We start from the raw sequence: 20386 nt of genomic DNA, 5'->3' as shown, positions 1-20386 counted from the left end.
GCTAACAAACAAGTTTTCTAACAGAATAAACAATGCTGTTTTGCAGAGAAAAATGCTACCGTTCCTAAAACACCTGACTTAAGCAAAGACTTGTCTAATTATTTGACATCTTCATATCCAAGAATGGAAGAGCTCATTCCAGATGACTGACTGAACGCCTCAGGCTCAGCACCAGAATCGCTGTGTTCTATTGCTATTTCCACAGATAGATTTTTCTGTGATGCTTTTTTTTTGTTCTCTCTCTCCTGTTTCCCTACAACCTGAGACAAAAGAACGACTCTATCCCTTACTATCCTCTTTACTGACAAAAGACAGCATTCCTAAGGCATTACCTGGATGTTCTGCTGCATTTTCTTCTTTTCAGCCTGCAGATGTTGACACCGTTCTTCCTCTTCCTCCACCCTTGCTTCCAGGTCATGACATATCTCCTCCAGCTCTTGTTTCTTGGCCGTCAGGCGGGCTCTTATCTCCTCAGCTTCAGCACAGAGTTCAGTTTCTGCTTGCAACTGTTCCTGCAGCTGCATCTTCTCTGCCATTAGCTACATTGGACACAAAGCCAGAAATAAGACAAGCTCCCATTTACCAAAGCACTTAGCAACCTGTGTTAAGTGAAGTTATGTGCTCCTGTGTTCCACAGTTACAGTCTTAATCACTGCAGCAGTCTCCTGCTGCTAATCAAAACCTAAATATCGAAACATAGTTTTTAACTGTTTGTTCTCCTTCACAAACTGTGCACTGCAACCACATATTATGTTAGTCTTAACAAATTTCTCAAGACTATATCCATTTGAAATAAGGAAATTGTCTAGTTTTCCCTTGCAAAAGTAACACAAACAGTTACCTGCCCTACAGAAAAGCAATCCTGCTGCCACCTTCAGTGTTCCAAACAAAAAGGATTCCATTAATGATGAGGTTGAAATCAACCAGCTTGCTATAACACTCAGCCAAAGGAGATTTTTCTTCACATAATGGCTATAGAAGGGCAATAGGTGGTAACTGTACAAAATGACCTGCTAGAGGAACTGAGCTGGGACAAGGGGCAAAGGAAATTGAACAAGATGGCAGCCAAGTCACATATTTCAACAAGTTGGAATCCTGCAGCTTATCCATCAGACCAATAAACCAAAGGAGGAGCTCTCAAGCAGTTGGCCAGGTAGAGAGAAAATGACTTTTGCACATAAGATTTGCAAACTCACTTGGGCCTGGAAGGTCTCCATCTCACTCAGTCTGTTTTCTGCAGCTAGCTGCTTCTCCTTGACCTTTATTAGTTCTTCTTCCTTGGCCATCATCTCTTCTTCCTGTCTGCTTACTTGTAGAAGTGGCTTCACCTGAAAGAGAAACCAAGGGAATGAGATGTGTATAAGGATAAAGGAAAACATGAAGAAATGCTCTTCTATTTGATAAGCATTGAATAAAACAACATTTTAGATAAGTGTCACATTTGAAGGACCGACCATTTGTTTTGTAGTGAACACTGGGAGAAACACAGAGGACTAGGTATCATCTACTCTGCCAATAAAATACTTTCTGCCTGCCTAACTTTTCCTTCAGGATGGGACGCATCAGAAGAGGGTTGGGTAAATTCCAAACCCTCAAGGGCCAAGTAGTAATAGCAGGAGAATAAAAAAATTGCCATACAGTGGGGAAATTCACAGGTAGGTCAGTGTGAACAAAAACAAACAACACCCATCTCTGTGCTCCCTCATCAAAAATCCTTAGAAGTAATTTCATAGGAAAGAGAAGAAAAGTTCAAACTCTGCTCTCAACTCTCATTTAGCTGCAAAGTCTCATGGCTACAAAGCAAGAAATCCCATACATTTAGAAATGAGACCATTTCTTCATGTGTTCATTGTCTTTATAAAGGTAAAAATATCTACAGGTCTAACAACAAGATCAGAACTCAGTGCTTTACCTTTGCTTTTACCGCCGTGGAGAAAGAGATGGCAAACTATCCCTTTATTAACATTTTTTGTCTAGCTAAATTGACTAGCCATGTCGTGACTCTTTGAAGTGCCATACCACCAAAGCAAGCAATCCTCTTAATCTTCTTAGGCATAAAGAATTAAAAGATGACTTCTGGTTTTATGCAATGTTACTTGGATATAGCCTTGCACTCGGTTTATGCCAGCATACTGCATAGCTATAAAGTATGGTATGAGATTCACTGCCTAAATGAATCAAGGTATAGTTTCAATCCAGCCCAATTATAGAGGAAGTGGACTTTGTGTTCCGGTTCAATCTGAGAAGCTGAAATTGCAACCAAACTGTCAAAATTGCAAAGGGAAAAGCATTACCTTGGTGAACAACCTCCACCATTGCCAGTTCCGCAGTTTCAAATAGGCAGCACAGTTCCTCTGAAGCACCTTCATAGCTGTCAATTGCTGCTGGCGCTTGGCAAAGGCTCTGCAAGGTAAGTGGAGGTCAGACAAAAGAACCTACAGCAGCATGCAGTTCTCTCCACCAAGCCCTTTCTTAGATACCTCTACATTTTTACTTTAAAGGTTCCCTCCTAAAAATCCAGCAAAATTTCCAGTTAACTTCCTCTATATTTTAACAGTTATTTTTGCTCAGGTAAGAGTGGTTATCCTTTCCTTTATTCAACTTCCTATTTAATAAAGATTTTCCATAATGTCTTCTAATCTGAAAAGCCTCACTATTTTCATTTCAGAAAAGGGAGATCTGAAGCAGAGGAGTGTTTTCCTGCCAATCTGACAGATACTACTTTTGTTTTTAGAACCATTTGCAGTCCTACCAAATAGCTTAAGAGAAATCCTACACCTCCTAGATCTGTACTGTACTAAGAGCTTTTCATTTTCACATTTGCCGTTTGCAGCTCTTCTGTCAAAAACTTTGCTTGCTGTATAGTATTGCTGTAGAGACTTTACCACTCTGGTAGTATATGGGATAGCAGCACACTTAGTTTCTTGCAGGTGCCAAAATCCAGCGTTACAGAGATCAGAAAACCCTAAACCAACCATCGACTGTTACATACAACAAATAAATCATGGCCTTTCTGACAAAAAATAATTCTAGTTGTTTTTTTTTGTTGTTGTTGGTTTTTTTTTTTTTTTTTTTTTTTTTTTTTTTTTTTTTTAAGAGAAACTTGTACCTGAGTGGGAGAAATACACCTTTATAATGTACTTTACAAAATATGGTCCTTACTTTCTGGCCAGGTAGCCTCTGCAGCATGCTTGGAAGCCAATAATGACATCTGTGATCTTCAGGTCTCTCTCTTCTTCAAGATGAGCAAGGACTCCAGCTCTGAAAAACACTTTACTCTGCCCAATTCGATAAAGGTTGGAATCCAGCTCCAATGCTTTGATCTGAAATGAGAGAGAGAAGAATTCATCTCCTGCAAAGACTGCTTCATGCAAAACATCACAAAACATATTTGTGTCTCATGGCTGTAAGATAGCCCTTCCTTACAATTAAGCCACTCAGGCCAACCAAAGTTGCTGGCTCCCAATAAAGTCCTGTCCCAATTAGATGAGTTGGAGCTCAGCCAAGCACAGCATGAAATGGAGGTAACCAGAGACAGAAAATATGATAGAAAGCATTGTTTAATACAACAACACATCAAGTACCCAGCACTACAAGGATGCCGTGAGGACCATATCCCTAGTCCCAAAAGCTGTCTTCCTCTCCTAAAGGAAACACATCTATTTTTTTTCCCCAGTCAATCTTTGTCAGAAAAAGGCACCCCAACAATTTTGCCATCCTTTAAAGGATTTCCTGTCAACACTTATACTAGTTAAGAGGAATAAGGTATATTCCTTTAAGACAGAAAAAAAGCAATCCCCTACAGCCAAATTCAATTCAGTCTCCCCTAGTCTTCAAGCTACAGAGCCAAAGCTTTCCCTTTGAAGCAGGCAATTCTGCAGAAATTAATTGGAGCCTTCACTGAAAGCATTTGTCATCAGCAGGCCATTACAAAAAGTTTGTTGAAGCTCATACTTTAAGCATGTGCTAAAGATAACATTAATGCTTCTAAGCATTTTGATTCCATGAATACTGCTGGCATCTCAAAGTGTATGCTTCTGTGGAAACAGAATGATCCTCTTTGCATAGGATTGCTAAACCTCATGCTAGTCAGAAGCCTCCATCTGCGAAGCCAAGAGACAGCGTTCTGCATCCTCCTTCTCTCAGACAAAACATTTGACTTCGGAATTTTGGTCTGCGAGTATAAGATATATTTAACATGCACAACTCAGATTTCCACACCACACCCATAAAGTTTATTCTATTCAAGTAGAGTTTCTAGCATGCCTTACCATCAGCACACAAGCTTGCTTTCCATCCATAAATCCTTTGGGAATTGCATTTGGAGTTAAGATTTCATATCTGAAAAGGAGAAAGCAGTAGACTAGTTACACAAGAATATTTGAAAACAATAACAGTAACAACAACAAAAATCAGTAATGCATTCCTATGGCATTATGAGTTTGACATCTTACAGTCTTGTTAGAAGAAAAAAATTGCATCTCTAGACAACAGAGTATGAAGCAGCAGTCTTAGATGGGGTCCTCTACACCTCACCTTAACTACACGCTTACTAGAGAAGTCAAAGATGCTTTTGGGAGGCTTTGTGCCAGGGAATACCAAGGGACTGTTGCTGCCTTTGAAAACAGTGGCAATCTAGTTGCAATAAAATACTTCAGTTTTTGCACTTATGTCTTAACTTCGCCGGGGTAAAGACTGCTTCAGATTCTTTTCTAGGCCTTACCTTTGTCTGAATTCCTGGAACACAACTCTGTTGGGGAAACCCTGACGACAAATACGGATTCCCTCTAGCACTCCATTACAGCGAAGCTGGTCGAGGACCAAGTGAGGATCTAGTTTTCCAGCCTAGTGAGGAAAATACATATTTTATAAATACCACAAAGCTTTTACAAAAGGGGCTTACCCTCTTGCCTCCCCCTCTGTTTTGTAAAGCAGCCAGTTCTCCCTCTTCCCATTAGAAGCAACTGAAGGCTTCTATGCCACCTTAAGAACTGCAAAGATCAGTCTCCTAATTTGTGGTAAGTATACAGTTATTTAGGATAACCTTAAAAAGATATCCTGAGAAAACAGCACCTCTTTATTATCTCTTGCAAAACCTGACAAAGGATAGCAACCCAGCCACATGACCCCAGAAGCCCATGTAAGACTGCATGGGCTGTACTGTTATAACTGTCTTTACCTTTTTCTCATGGTTGGGGATAATACAACGGACGAAGTTGGGGTTCGTGTTCCTCAAGGTAGCCATCAGTTTAGCCAGCTGTTCTTTATAGAGTTGTCCTACTGTTCGGAACATACCCTTCCTGGTTTTAAAGGCCCCTGGCAATGCTGTATCTGACATACCAGCTACCTGATCCAGCCCAACAATACGGTCAACTAGAGAGAGCACAAGAAAGAGTGTTAAAATTCTGCCACAACCAAGGAAGCATTGGAACGTACAAAGAACATCTGGGTAGAACAGGATAAATGAGAGGAGCTGCAGGATCCTTCTTGCTTCATCTCTACACAGATGTCGACTCCTGTACAGAATTTGTGCAGGGATAGGAGCAGGAAGGAAAAAAAAAAGCAACAGCTCACTACAGGAAGTTTGAGTGATGGAGTCAAACTTACTCCCAAACATATTCTACTGATGCTCTGGATGGCAGCTCTGGAAGAGCAATCTAAAAGTGAGTTTCAGATGCTTCTACTTGCTTAGGTTACAATGAAAAACAACAAACCAAGAGTTCTAGCTGCTAGCCCAGCAGAGTCAACTATTAGTTAACTCTGACCCAGAAGGCGCCACAATTAAGAGGAAAAAGCTCAGCTTCACTCTTGCATTACAGGCAGAACTGCCATGACTGGTGATCAGAAGAGCCATATCTACTTGTAAACTGAGCAAACATGGTAAATGGCATGGTCAGAGGCATGATAGAAACCAAACCTCAAGATACCACTGTTTGAGTTATTTTTGGAGTACAAGTATTCTATGACAGAGACATGAACAATACCACTAGGAGAAAGTCAGAACTCCCTGCCCCAACAGTTTTTCCACTACACCACAGTGACATCCAAGCACTGATGAAGCTATCAGCTCGATGGTGGACTCCATAGATCCTTTTTTTCCGATAGGAGCCAGCTAGATCCAAGAGTAGCAGGGGCAAGAAGAAACTAAAGCATTACTTTTTCCCATTGCTCTTCTACATGGAGATAAAAATTCACCCACCCAACCAAAAAACAACTGGATCACTATAAATTTCCACACCCCCAGTACATTCTTATTAAGGGCTTCAAGCCACTACTTCATTTTATTTTTAGTGGTTGGCTGATGCCTACGCTCAGGCTCCCAATCTTCACTTCAGAAAATACATCAATTTGTGCTCAACTGGCTTCTGATTAAAACAAACAAACAAACAAACAACTGTTAAGAGAAACCCCTACAAGAGAAGAAACGAGAAAGGATATTCTGATTTACATGTAATATTAGTTTAGAACTGCTCATTTCTAGAGTGGCTGTTAGAATAGGGTCAAGGTTGTCTTATCAGAAAGAAAAGAAGGTTATGTTACTACATGACATCACAGGGAAATCCACAGAAGAGTGTCCCAGATTGCGGCTGGAACAATCCTCTTAAAAATCTTGAGCCCTGCAATCTACATCAAGATGGCAAAAAGGACAGTCACTTGCAACAGAAAATCCAGCTAAGAACAATAAGTGAGAACTGCTCAGCTGTGGTTCAGCTGACATTTCAAGTCCAAAAGGAGTCTAACACAGCAAAGGCCTTGTTAGGCACAAGTTGCTGACGGCCATATTTCACGCAGTACACGTTCCTTTGCCAAACTAATCTTCTTTTAAATGATCAGCAGCTGAAGTCAAATCCCAATACTAGAATCAACGCTAAACTGGATTTCAGTTTAAATGCAGTCTCAGAAATCTTCCTTCCAAATCTTGCAACAAATACAGCCTTGCTAACTCTATGTTCAAACAGTAGACAGGGATTTGCTTTTAGCTGTTCCTATGAAAGTCTTACAAGAGCAACCTTTAGCACCTGAATATGTCCATATTTTTCTTGTACCCACTTGCAAGGTGAGAGTTTTGCTTTTGTTTTAAAGTCCGTGAGGAGCTACTAGCACAAAGCAGAGGAAATGAACAAGAAAGACAAGCAGGTATGACAAAGGGACAAAGAGAAGTTAACGGAAGCATTTCTTGCATGGCTCTAGGATGCATTACACACATGACACGACAGCTGGGTTTCTCAGTCACCTGGTTCTAGATGAAGAATAGGAAAGTGTTGATAGAAATAGGCTCTCTGAACGTTCTGCATCTCTGCAACAGACAGAGACGTCAAAGAAAACCCACCACAGAAAGTGACAGCAACAGCAAGACTCAAAAGCAGATAAACCCAGAGAAGATAGAGTAAAATACTGAACAACACTGCAGAAAGAACACAGTAGTTGCAGGACTGAAAACATAAATTCAACCTCAGATCTTGCGTTTGAGTGTTGCAGCTATGCAAGCTGCTGGGACATAATAGTGCATTCATATTTTATCCTGGCATTCTTGGTTTTGAGAAATAATTGCTATATATGCAGTAAGCTTAACATAAATTGATGCAAGTGAACCTTTCTCTTGAGCTACAGTGAACTTTTAATGCAATACTATGATCTAAGCAAAGGATGTTCCAGCTAGTGCTCGTTTTGGTGGCTTAGTCTTCAGGGAAAAAAAGCAAACACAGCTCATCACAGACTTTTGATGATCAAACAAACTCTTCCACATAAACCAAGAGAAAATAAATGAGATTAAGTTTAATTACATACCATCTTTCCACAGCTCAGACACAAATTTATCCGATGACTGGTGGAGAAGAGTAGCAATATTATCATTCAACGGATCCATGTTCTTCATCAGCCATTCATCTGCTTTATAATCCACCTAGAGAAGATAAACACATCAAGAAACTTGGGGGGGGATTTTTTTTTGCAGCACAAGATTCAACAAGATCCTGCAAAGTCTATAAAAGTAGCACTGAGGTTTGCACAATCAACAACAGATTACTTAATCATTCTTGGATTTGCCATCTAAGCAAGCATACCTATAAATTTCAAACCCTAACAAACAGCTGCATGTTCTGTTCTGTCAGTAAAGGGAACGGATTTGCAATGCTAGTTTGCACCACCCAGTGTGTGACACAAAAAACAACTGCATCATCATTTTTGGTGACAAAGTCTTGATGCAAGGTTTCTGAAAAGCACCTCAAATCTCACCAAGTCACATCAAAAAAATTTAAGTTGGTGTCAGTTTGACACGTCTTCAACTAGACGTATATAAATTGCCAGCAAATCCCCTTAAGCCCTGTAAAGTCCACAGCAATGGAACAACTTCATGAAATCTTTCACTGATTTCCCATAGGCAGCCATTTTGGTAAGTAGCCATTTCTAAGAAGCAGTGGTTACACATTAGAAAATACAGCAGACATGCCGGTGTTCACATTTTAGCTACTAATTCTTTACCTTGCCAGCATAATGTATGATACAGAAGTCAGCTTTGTCTTTCAGTTGTTTTGGCTTCTGAAATTTTGGGTGGGTGCCTTGCTCTTGTACAACTTTTTCCACAAAGCTTTTGTCTGTTGCTTTTGGGAACCAGCACTCTTCATCCAGCAGGGCCAGTATACCAGGAGGCCCAGCCTTAAAGAAGGAACATCAAAACATCATTAAATGCATGACTACACCAATAATTAACACCTTTAGATGGCTATAAAAAAAAAAAAGGGTACCTAAGCCTGATCCTCATCACATTCACCTAGTGTGTGGTATCAACTACTTCCACACTAATAGAAATTGTTGATAATTCTTCAAAATCCTCAACTAAATTCTGAACATATTTATGAGAAGGTCTCTTCCATGACATTTGTCTAGGTTGTTGTACATGGAGAAAAAATATCTTTATAATACAGGGAACACTATCACACTGTTCTCCAGATATCCAGGTGTCTAAATGCAGAAGACCGTAGGAGAACATTTTACAAACCAGTCCTTATTATTGGAACATCTACTATGAAATTTAAAATTTTCCAAGTTTCATTAGACCAGAATAGAAGCAACAGAGATTCACAGCTTCTCATCGCACTTATAGTTAAGTAAGGAACTTCACACTACTTATGGTAAGCCACGCATACATCTAGCGCCATGCAGATCTACACAAATGAAGACAATTTTGTGAGAGGAAAGAGTGGCTGACTAGATCTACTTTCACACAATATTTCCTACAGAACTGACACTAACAAGTTTATTGGTGACATACTTTCAGACAAAGAGAAAACTGTTCACTTCTGCTTCTAAGCATACCACAGTGTCAGTAGGGGATTACAAAAGCTAGAAAGCTAGTTTCCAGTCTAAAGGTAGGGGATATGCGCTCAGTGACAAAATTAGTGCAGCCATTTCTTGCTGCTCAACAGTAGAAGAACAAGCTTACCGGCTTCTCTATGAGATCAATGCAGGGCTGCAGATCCAGGCCAAAGTCAATGAAATTCCACTCTATGCCCTCCCTCTGGTACTCCTCTTGCTCCAAAATGAACATGGTGTGGTTAAAGAGCTGCTGCAGCTTTTCATTGGTGTAGTTAATGCACAACTGCTCAAAGGAGTTCAGCTAATGAAGAAAAAGGTAGAAATACATTTAAACAGTTGTTTTTGAAGACACACCTACTATTCTCTTAGCACAAAAGATCACATCCATAGTTCAGGAACTTAAGCTAGTGTTCTGTGTGGGGTGGACAGCCCTTTGTCAATAACCCCATTTGCTTATGAACTGCATTTCCTGTCATGTGCCACTGCATCACTGCTGCAATCCCTAGGGAAGTTCATACGCACTGTTCCTCAGACTTTGCGAAAGAATGTTTAGTGTAAACAGCAGAAGAATTACTGCAGCTACTTAACCCAGGAACAGAAAAGACTCCGTTTTTCTCACAAACTCAGAGCTGGCAGGTCCTCTTCATAGGAAGAGGAAACAACAGAATCCTGAAGACGAATTCCTAAAAGCATGTGTACTGGAAAGTCCCTTTTTAATCCTCATATATAAAATCAGAGCAAGGAAAATGAGGGAAATTTCTTCAACATTTCCAGATTTCTTCAAACTGTAAGGACAAGGTTAATAACCAAGGGTGCATTTTCATGTTAGACCACACTAAATATAATGCAGCTGCTGAAGAGAATGGTCCTGTTCTACTTCCTCCATGTTTCAGTAATTCCTAACCATGTATTTCCACTCCCCTCATTTACATGAGATCAAGCCACCGTGAAACCAAAGGTAGACTTGATCGGGACAGGGAAGGGGGAAAGTGAGGGATAAAAATAAAAATCAACTTTTCCGTGGCTTAGTTTTCCATTTCATGAATAAATTGGTCCAAATCACCCTGCAGCTGCACATGAGCTAGATCCAGCATAACACAGGTTGATAAGAGCTGCCTGGCTGGGATAATGGGATGGTAGGATAGTTCTTTTCTGATGGCAGCCTGTGGTTACTAAATATAATGCAAAACCACATTCTAAAATTGTTGTTTCATAGACATAATGGTTTGGCCTAACAGTTCACTGCCACCTATAGCAGGAGCTACCACTTCCCCTCTTTTCTATCTCTCCCTCAACTTTCTTCCAGCTCTTTCTCTCCTACATTTATCTTGCATCAGTTTTTGTGCTCAGATTCCCCTTTGCAAACTGATCCAGTTATAAAACACCCTAAAAAAATATTCTCTGCAGGGCTAGAGGTGAACAGTACAAGCAGCTGCAGCCAGGAACAGCAAAGGGGAAAAGGAGCAAGTTCACCCCTTTTCTGCATAAAGGAGCTGTTAAATCAGTTTAGCCATATGTGAAACCACACTTCTGATCCCTGATTTTCCTGCTTCTTGCAGAAAGGAGCATATGTAGGTCAGAATATATGTTGGTGCTGATTTGGTCTACCCTGTCTTTGTCTTTTTCCAAAACTCATCAGGAGGAAGAAGAAACAATTTCTGACAATTTTTAATGATGCCAACAGGTTTCAGTGGACGATCCTTTAAATGTTTTGGGACAGATTAATGGGACATAAAATTTTAAGTCCAGTGGTGATCCATAACTCTACATGACATTTTTAAAGACTTTTTTGTGGGTTAGCAAACTCTTAAGCTGTGAGCTATAAAGAAACAAGAAAACCTGGAACTGTGAAATTAAAATAATTCTGACGCATGTGCCAAAAAGGATTCAAGCACCAGAATATATAGCAATGAGAAAACATTTGCAGATACATAAAAATACTAAAGAATGAACCACCTGCGTTATTAAATAACATATCTGACAGTTCACATCAGCAGGGGTCTTGAATAACAAATGTGGAATACACATCCTTTCCAAAACTATACCATTCTTTTCCAGCTTTAAAGTGATTTCCTTTAGCAGTCTTTGCTCTATGGTAAACTGTGCTGAGTGCAAGGGCCTGACTTCTTACCTCAAAAATCTCAAAGCCAGCAATGTCAAGGATTCCAATGAAGGATGCACCCTGTCGCTTGGTCTTATCCAATGCCTTGTTGATACGCATAACCAGCCACCGGAACATACGTTCATAAGTGGCTTTAGCCAGCGCTTCAATGGCAAAGTCAGCCTAAATAGAAAAAAGACAAAGATCACAAGTTACATTATAATCCAAAGGAAGGCAAAGATTACATTGTTTTGGCATCTAATGGCCAACTGTAGTCTGCGATTTTTCTCTCCACCATCAAACTCACAGAACAAGGCTCATTTCAGACTATGTTCCCAATGAAAAGTAGATGGCACAGTGATACTCCAAAGAGTGAAGAATTTTTCTTACTAAATTAGTCTGTCAAAGCCAAATTTCAGGATCCTGCCTGTTGGAGAAACCAATGCCTAGTATTCAAGAAAGAAAAGTGATGCCTAGTCACCTCCAAAGACTACAGAAACACAGCATGTTTCATAGGTCCAAAGAAAAGCATTTAAATTCTGTAATTTAGGATTTGTGAAGCCCAATCCCCTCCCCCCATGCCACTATCCTACCTGTGACTGACACAGAAATACTGTGTACAGTAAGAAATTAAATATCAAAATGGAAAGGCAGCCTGTGACTGTTTCTAGACTTCGTTTTCTTCCCAATCCCTTCCATGTTATGGGGGCATCTTTAGACTGAGAATAAGGATGTGTTCATAAAGAAGGTGTGCAGTGAGTAAGCACAGGAGCTTTGCTCCATTCAGGAGGCCACTAGCTCCTAGGTCAGGTTTTGGAGCACAACCTGATTCAATAGTGTCACAAAATTTACAATCAATTTCAAGGATGTGCAGCAAATTCTTCCACCCTAGTAGCTGACCTACTCAAAACCAATGCATTCTAAATTACAGCAACTTGAAAATGTCATCCTTTCATATAGCACTGAAGGAACTTACTCCCTTGGGACAGCCAGTCACCAAAATGAGAGGAGAAAAGTGCTGCAGGGGCAGGGTGATTCCTATACTATAAGTGAGCAAATACTAGAAACAATATGTATGCCACATTATTTGAGTATGGCATTGCAGGCATACAATGAGTATACATTGCAGGCATACAGATGGCTACTAAATGCTACAGAAACCTCTACCGTATTTGTTAGCTTTGTGGCAGCAAGATTAAAGACTAAAGTACTCATTCATTTTTAGCATACCTGCTCTTTGGTCTGAGCTTTCTGGACATAATCTCGTCCAACTTTGATGCGAGGAGTCAGGATACCTCTAGTGAAATCAGTCACATTGATACCCAAAAGGTGAGACACTTTCTGAGCAGCTAAAGATGGTAAGAAGAAACAAGAGATTAACATTCTTTTGTTTTTCTCACAGAAAGTAAGAGAAAAAGAAAAACATTCCTGCAACTGCCTTCCCGAGACAATTATGAAAGAGCTTCTAAAAAACGTTAAAGAACCAGTTAATAAGACAAAGAAAGGTTATCTTCAAAACCAAAAAATCCCCCCAAAACTCTAGCAACCCATACTACAGGTTATTGAAGCCACAAGAGTAAATTGGAAGCAATACTCTCATACCACTAAGTCATAACACGCAAGCTTTAGAAAGTTCATAGTCTGTAATCAATTTAAAGATACGTCAAGTAACGGACTTCTTAAGCTAATTGTTCTGTCTTCATCTACTGATTCATCTTTGAGGTAACTCTGTATTCCAGATTCAAGATCCAAAAGCCAAATGGTTTACTCTCCTCCCCAAAATGCCATTTAGAGCATATTTTCTGTAATAATAACAGCCAAAAATATAAACACTTAAAGATAAATTAGCAACCTATTGTATTTCTGCAGTACATCTATAATAAAGGTCTAAGAGCTAAGCCTTCCAACAGATAGCCTTCTGTCATGTGAAACATGGTACGATTTACACGTGCAACAATGGACAGTGCAGTTAAAATATGTACACATACTTTATACCCACCACAAAACTATACATCCTACTCTTACAGTTAGAAGTCTACCTACAAAGTCAGCAAAAAACATTCCTTAAAGCCTGATAATTAGGTTTGTAGGAGCAATCATTCCTAGCTTGGTTAAAACACACACATGCTACGTATTCCAGTAGAGTAATCCTTTTCATCTGGTCATCACGTGTTCTTCCTGCCTAGCCCTGTCACAAGAACAGTGCCACATTCCTGCCCATGGGTGGCTGCAAACCCACGCCTGGCAAAACAGTGCGTGTTTGTACAAAGGAGTGTGTCGGCCCCTTTGACAAATAATTCACCTTACAGAAAAACAAGGCTCCAGCATTCTCTACATACTGTAATACATTCTTCTACTTGCAAGAACTTCCTGTGGGCTTTTTTTTTTTCATTTTTCTTTGAGGTGGGAAAAGGAGATTGGTTACCTGTATTGTCTGGCATGGAGGCTTGGTCTGTGTTACGCTCCTTCTTGAAGACTATGTTGCCAAGTTGAAGAACACCTGAGATAACCTTCAGCAGACCTTTTAAAGTAATAGTAATAGCTTAGTGTCAGACACCACCAAAAGCCCTGATATGACCCAGCTACCTTTTCTAACATGGTTAAGAGGCCCTTCTCAACATCCTAAAGATCTTTCTGGAATTTGGGAAAAAACACCACAGGTAATTCCTCTACGTGACTTCCATTCAGGACACAGGACTTTCCCTGTTCCTTCTATGCAAGACTACGCAGTCTGGAAATTCACCCATTCTCAACATCACTGTAGTACAGTGAGTAAAGAGACAGGATTGAGGGTAATGTGTCATCCTGCGACATCTATACTTTTTTGATAAAACTTTTGTTCTCTGTTAGAAGGCCAAAATTCACTATTTTCCTCGACTACTGTTAAACACAGGAAAGAGACAGTTAAGAGTACAAACCAATTAAGAGAAGGTAGATTTTGTTCCTTTAACCACTCATCACTTTCAGCTCCCTGACCAATATCTGTAGTCCATACAAACATACATTCGAATGTATGAAGGGCACCAGGATGTGGGTGAAAGTGCCTTTACCATAACCATTACTAATTGCATGCTGAAGCACCCCACCCATTGCTAATGATATATTCATACTCTTCAAATGGTGCACATCACAAAAGAAGTATCAGATGCTAGAACAGGAAAGACATTTTTCAATACCATAGCATCAATTCAGTTTTCACCGTCTATCAATCAAAGCTCGTTGCATAACAGCTTCTAGTTGCCTTGAGCAAAGTAAACTGCCGGTCACTTGCAAAGGGGATCGTGTACCAAAGATTCTTCCGTCCCCTAATTTCTATCTGTTACAGAAACATTTGTTTTAAAACAATATCCTTTTGATAGCAGAGTGAACAAAAGCTCCATATATGCTACATCAGGACTAAGAAAAGAAACATAGATGTTCCTAGGGGCATGTTATGAAATCCAGTGGTTTTACAGCTGAATCTGGAGTCCTGGCACTTGGACAGACAGCTTATTTTGATGTTGTCTCATAAATGAGGATAGTTTGTGTTTAGATTTTACATCAAAACTAAGTAAGCCTACCATCCAGCCAGATACTGTACATATTACTCTTCTAAGCTTATAAGGAACATTAATGCACTTCACACTTTGAACAGCAAGTGCAAAACACTAAAGCTATCTTTGCTGTAGTGGCTGTAACCAATAGCTCATCTATGTGACAGCAAAGACATGCCCTAGTTCATACATTAAAAACCCCAACTCAAAAAAACTGGGCATAGCAGGACATCCTGACAATAAATTAGGCTGCCAGTTAGAGAACTATTCAGTTTAGGCAAATTTCTCTTCACCTCCATACAGTGTTTTCAGTCTCAGATGATTCAGGATATCAAGAAGCGTATTAAACTGTGGATAACAACAGTGAGGGGATTTACAGCAGGCTGGACCGTGAAGAACAATAGTTAAGGCACAGGCACATACTCCCTACAGCCACAAGAGCTGCAGTCTCCAGCAGAGGAGGTGGTGACCTCAAACCACCACAGATGCTTGCTTCAGTGTAGAGAAAAAACAGTCAGAACACCTTATACATTTAGACACTAAGATTTTGCAAAACACTGGTTCCCAACCAGTGAGGCAGATCATGAATGAGACAGTACAGAGCTCTGGCGAATACATATCACTGCACTTTGTGTTGGCTGCATGCAATTCTAGCTTCACTGTCATGGTACTGCGCTCCCACAATCAGACAATATTAATTTCTGATCAGCAGTTCAGTGTTAAGCTGGAAAGAAAAGCACTACGACCAGGCTATTCTCAAAGTACTAATCCAGCAGTGGTTGGATTAGATAGTTTAAAGCCACTGCTTAGGGATAGGGGGAGCACACAAGCCATGCATTGCACAAGAGAATGAGGGTATTCTTGTATCTTGGATGTTATTCACAAACTGGATATACAGCCCTCAAATTGGTAACAAAAACAGCAAGCAGAAGCATGTTTTCATTAGCTGCTTGACTTCTAACCTTAACTGTATAAAATGAAACTGTGCTGGTAGATCCTGAGGTGCATCACTCCAAAGCCACTAAAAGTTTTTTACTTGCACACTGTTCACTTGAGGGGGGATGAGGGGGTGGGTGAGGTGCACACCAGACAAAACAAAACCAACAAAAAAAATGAACCAACCAAAGAACCCCAGAACAAAGATCCATAGAGATATGATCTGTTCCCTCTTTCATTTCCTTGCATTTTCAAGCCCTTCAGAGGATTCATACCTATCTGCTCCTCATCTGGGATGCCCATGATCTTCATTGCCTCCATGGTCTCCTGAAACATATCTTTGTCTTGCTGACCTGGGATCGTAACATGCCCATTGGAGAGGAAGCGATATTTGTTGTAAGGCTCCAGCAGCAGATCAGCTTAGGAAAGAATTGAGAAAGAAGTTACTATGGTGCCTTTTTTTTTTTCCTCCAAATAGATAACAAGCTACCGCTGAGATCAAATTTCTGACTTGCATGTGCCAGCAGGTCATGGATAGATCTGAGATTAAGCCAAATTTTACTGGGGGCTGAACATTTAATATATTTTAGATAAAACTGGAGTTTTTCTGCCTTATTTCTTTCTATTCCCTCCTCTGGACTACTCCACCAAAGCAGCGTCAATCATCATTATGCACTAAGTCTATAAGAAGCAGGGATTAACTTGAAAGTAAATTTGCCTTTAATTTCAGACACCTCATTTGTTTCAAGTCAGGTGAAAGTTAATATATAGCTCTTGAAACAGTAGCAACTATGAGAAAAGTTCTCTCCTTCTGTCTTTCCTCCAGATCAATTTGCAGCTCTCACACAACATGAACCTTGATTAGCAAGCTGAGCTAGGTGCACTAGGATCTGAGACACAGAGCTGCTTAGGTGCCAGTAGCCTTGCTCCATCCAGTTAAATGCCAAACACATCACAGTAGGACCATTCCTGCACTAGAAGGGTTTACATCATCCAAGATGAGACTAAACATGGGACAGTGATTTAGATAAGGAAGGGCGTAGAGTCATTGCTGGCAAGGAGACAAGTGCAGGAAGGAACCAGAGAAGCAAGTTTTCAGGAACTGAGAAGTGCAGGGGGAGGGCAGAGGGATGTATAAATGTAGGGAAGAAGTGGAGGAGGGGTGACCATACCTAAAAGGCAGAGCCTAGAAACTATGAAGGAACAGTCCTAGCCTACAAGTGTTTTGGACCTTCTGTCATTGTGATGAAGGAATCCATAACTACAACAAAATCATACTTACTCTTCAAATGCTCGCCTGCCCCAGATAGCAGATAGTAAAAGATGTGGAAAGTTCTCTCCTCTTTGGCTTGACGAATTGCACGTGACTTCTCCAGCAGATCTTCAGAGAGTCAAGGCATATGGCAGGACATAAAAATCACTTCCTATTTTGGGGCAGGAGACAAAACTTGTACTACCTGATGTTCCCCTCAGGCCAATTAACAGGGGTATTGATTTAGCAATTATCATCAGTCAACAACCCACTGAGCTTCTGGTCTCAGTTCTGCCAGCCTCTGAATGATGGCTATGGTAAGAGAGACTTAATTGATTAAAAAAAAAAAAAAAAAAAAAAAAAAAAAAAAAAAAAAAAAAGACCAAACTAAACAGTGGACATCCATCCCTACTTGCTTTGGACGGAAGTGAGAATGGCTTATGAAATTCCAAAGCTATTAATCTTATCGCAGTTTATGCTTCCATTTCAGCCTCCTAAGATTAGATTAGATTCATTCATTCAGAAAAGATTTCCACCATGATCACAAAGATCACAAAATACTGTATGAAGAAACAGGAGACTACAACAGTAATCTTGCTAGCATAAATGTAAGTGTTTCCTAGCACTTTCTCAACGTGGCAAACAAAGTAGGTTGTGATGAGATTGCTAGGTACCACTATTGCCACCTCCATAGCCTTTAACTTCTTTTAAGTGGTTAAAGAAAGGATACAGGTCTCGATATTGGCTCCAACAATGTAGCCGTTGACATCAAAGTTGATTCTGATGAACTTGCCCTAAGAGGAAGGTAATAGCGTTAAAATTAGTATTCATTCTATCTGGTAAAAGCAGTAAACACAGCAAAGGTAAACCTCTTTTTAATCCAGGAAAGGAAATTCAGAACAGGTCAGGCAGGTTTTAGGCAAAACAGAAGGTCAGCCAATAGGCAATGCCTCCTGATCACAACAGCGATTTAACAAGACACTGAACACTTTCAGACATTTCTGACGTTCAGACAGCCTACAATTCAAATCCATTATGTTTCAGCTTAGATTTCCCACAACCACGGTCCCTTCAGTTTCACGTGCTATATGATCTGGACAGTTCTGCCTTCCTCAATGTTAGCTTCAACCATTTTCATTTAGTTCCAGCTCTAGCTCCCCCATCTGCCTCTCAGACACTGTCCAATTGCTCTCCAGAGCAAGCGAAATAAGGATCAGTATTTACTCTCCAAGATAAAACTGACTGTAATAAACTTACAATAAAAATCAGCATAGATGATCCTGGCACAGGGTCAGGTTCCTTCATTCCAGAGACCTATCAGGTCTATTCTAGATAATTCACTGAATTAAATTCACATCCCAGATTAACTTGAGGGAAGTCACTCACAGACAGTTGTCCTACCCCTGACAGCAATTTACCCTAAAGCAGACCAAGTCTTCTCTCTGGAAAGTGTAGAATACTGGCACCCATGCCATAGTAATACTCACAAATCTTGAGGAGTTGTCATTCTTTACTGTCTTGGCATTTCCAAAGGCCTCCAGGATGGGATTAGCCTGGAGCAACTGTCTCTCCAGTTCTCCCTAGAGAGAAATCAGAAATTAATAAAGTACGTAGTGGTTTACAGCATTAACTTCGGGTCAAACCAGCGCTGAAGCTTCAATTCACACTAGCTTGTCATCTGTTGTAGAGAAGCCATATTAAACCTTAGGAGATGATCCCTTAAACCTTCAAAGGAGACTCATTAGTTACCTGGGTAAAACAGAAACATTCACAAATACGCCTTATTCCCTTCCTCAGCACAAGGGCATCCCAGTGCTGTCCTTCTTTTAACAAGAAAGCCACTTGGCCATAACATCCCAGACTTCCCAGGATCAAAGTGAAACACCGTACCATCCAAGATCAGGCCCTCATCCCAGAAGTGGTTTGTCATCTAGGCTGGAATTCTGTTAGTAGTAGGTTAAGAAGCTAGTCTGAAAAGGTCTAATGCTTAAAAAAAAACAACCAACCAAAAACAAAACAAAAGCTTGCACTAAGAGTCTACATCTTCCAAAATACAAACAAGCAAAAACCTCCTTTGTAAGGAAGCACACAAAAAAAGAGAATTAGTGGTATCCCACAAACTGCATGATCGCTTGCATTCTGCTGCCATATTCGCACACTCCTTCCCTCAAGGAATACAAAATGCTGGAGCTGTAGAAAAAGAAATTTCAGAACTTTTATTCCTGCCAAGTACTAGACCATTGGAGCACATACACCTTTCCCTGCAGGCTCCAGATAAATCCCTGGCTGTTTTTAAAAATTACTTGTCCTCTGTGCTAAAAGCATGGATTTCAAGATTGCCTAAAAAGCTTCTGGAGACAGAAAATGACAGTTTAGATTAATGTTTCTCTTTTTAGTAGTTATCAGTAAGTACTCAAGACTTCCTGTGCATAACGGATGGAAATGAAGTTTGTTTCAAGGAGAACTGGAATTTATGGGCAAATTATTTAAGGGTATTTCTAAAGGAAAACTGTTCCCATTCATTGTCGAAGTGCATTATAAAACAGATTAGTCCTTACACAGTCTGTCTAAAAATACATGCAATAAAAAAGGAAGAGGAAGATACATGAGAAACTGTACAAAGCACTACAAATCTTTATTTCTTACTTCCACAATTACCTCACTTCATGCTTGCAAAGTGCAAGGCTAAACAAGACCCTCAGTCCCTGCAGAACTGCACATATACAGAAGGGGCAGCTGCTGCGAACACTTTCATTCACTATCAAGTATACATAACACAGGGGTTAGGCCCGGGATGGGTACCTGAGTTGGGACATCTGCTCTCTCACAGAAGAGCCAGTGTGCAGCTTTGTAAGGAGAAAACCTTGAAAGTAGGGTTTAGTCCTTGAAAGTGTGTGGCAGTCACATTTCCCCTCCTATTCTGGTACATGTACTGAAGTTGGAACACTCTTCCATCACCCCATTCCTCCTCCCATCCTGCAGTGGAGTCCTAGGCCTTTGTTTGTCACTGCAATCTCTTACTACGCAAGTGAGAAATGCCAGCAACATAGCATTTCAACCCAACTACAGAACAAGGAGGGAAGAGATTAAAAAAGCCCATTTTTTTCCTCTAAACAGAAGTCAGGCTTTGACATCATACCCATTTTAATTATTTGGCTAAAAATAAAACTAAGGTCATGTCTAGCTACACAAAGATCAAAAGTACTACAGACCCTCCTGTTACCTTGTACCTCAGGAATAAAGTGTCAT

At 40.2% G+C, this 20386-nt stretch overlaps 1 protein-coding gene across 1 annotated transcript in view; it reads right to left on the bottom strand.

Annotated features, from left to right (window-relative positions):
- The window catches only part of MYH9 (myosin heavy chain 9), a 71910-nt gene that overhangs the window by 14915 nt on the left and 36609 nt on the right, over positions 1-20386 (bottom strand). The window contains exons 6-22 of the mRNA XM_082480931.1: positions 18625-18717; positions 17868-17931; positions 17168-17266; positions 16161-16304; positions 13842-13937; positions 12647-12765; positions 11447-11599; positions 9443-9616; positions 8482-8655; positions 7789-7903; positions 5180-5373; positions 4724-4845; positions 4272-4341; positions 3163-3323; positions 2295-2403; positions 1197-1328; positions 333-539 (exon numbers count right to left, since the gene is read on the bottom strand). Coding sequence (XP_082337057.1) covers positions 333-539; positions 1197-1328; positions 2295-2403; positions 3163-3323; positions 4272-4341; positions 4724-4845; positions 5180-5373; positions 7789-7903; positions 8482-8655; positions 9443-9616; positions 11447-11599; positions 12647-12765; positions 13842-13937; positions 16161-16304; positions 17168-17266; positions 17868-17931; positions 18625-18717 — 2226 coding nt within the window. The remainder of the gene's footprint in view (positions 1-332; positions 540-1196; positions 1329-2294; positions 2404-3162; positions 3324-4271; positions 4342-4723; positions 4846-5179; positions 5374-7788; positions 7904-8481; positions 8656-9442; positions 9617-11446; positions 11600-12646; positions 12766-13841; positions 13938-16160; positions 16305-17167; positions 17267-17867; positions 17932-18624; positions 18718-20386) is intronic.

The sequence above is a fragment of the Vanellus vanellus genome (assembly GCF_965231255.1).
Source record: "Vanellus vanellus genome assembly, chromosome: 1".
In the NCBI taxonomy this organism is placed as follows: domain Eukaryota; kingdom Metazoa; phylum Chordata; class Aves; order Charadriiformes; family Charadriidae; genus Vanellus; species Vanellus vanellus.
This window is presented reverse-complemented; position numbering and strand designations above follow the sequence as displayed.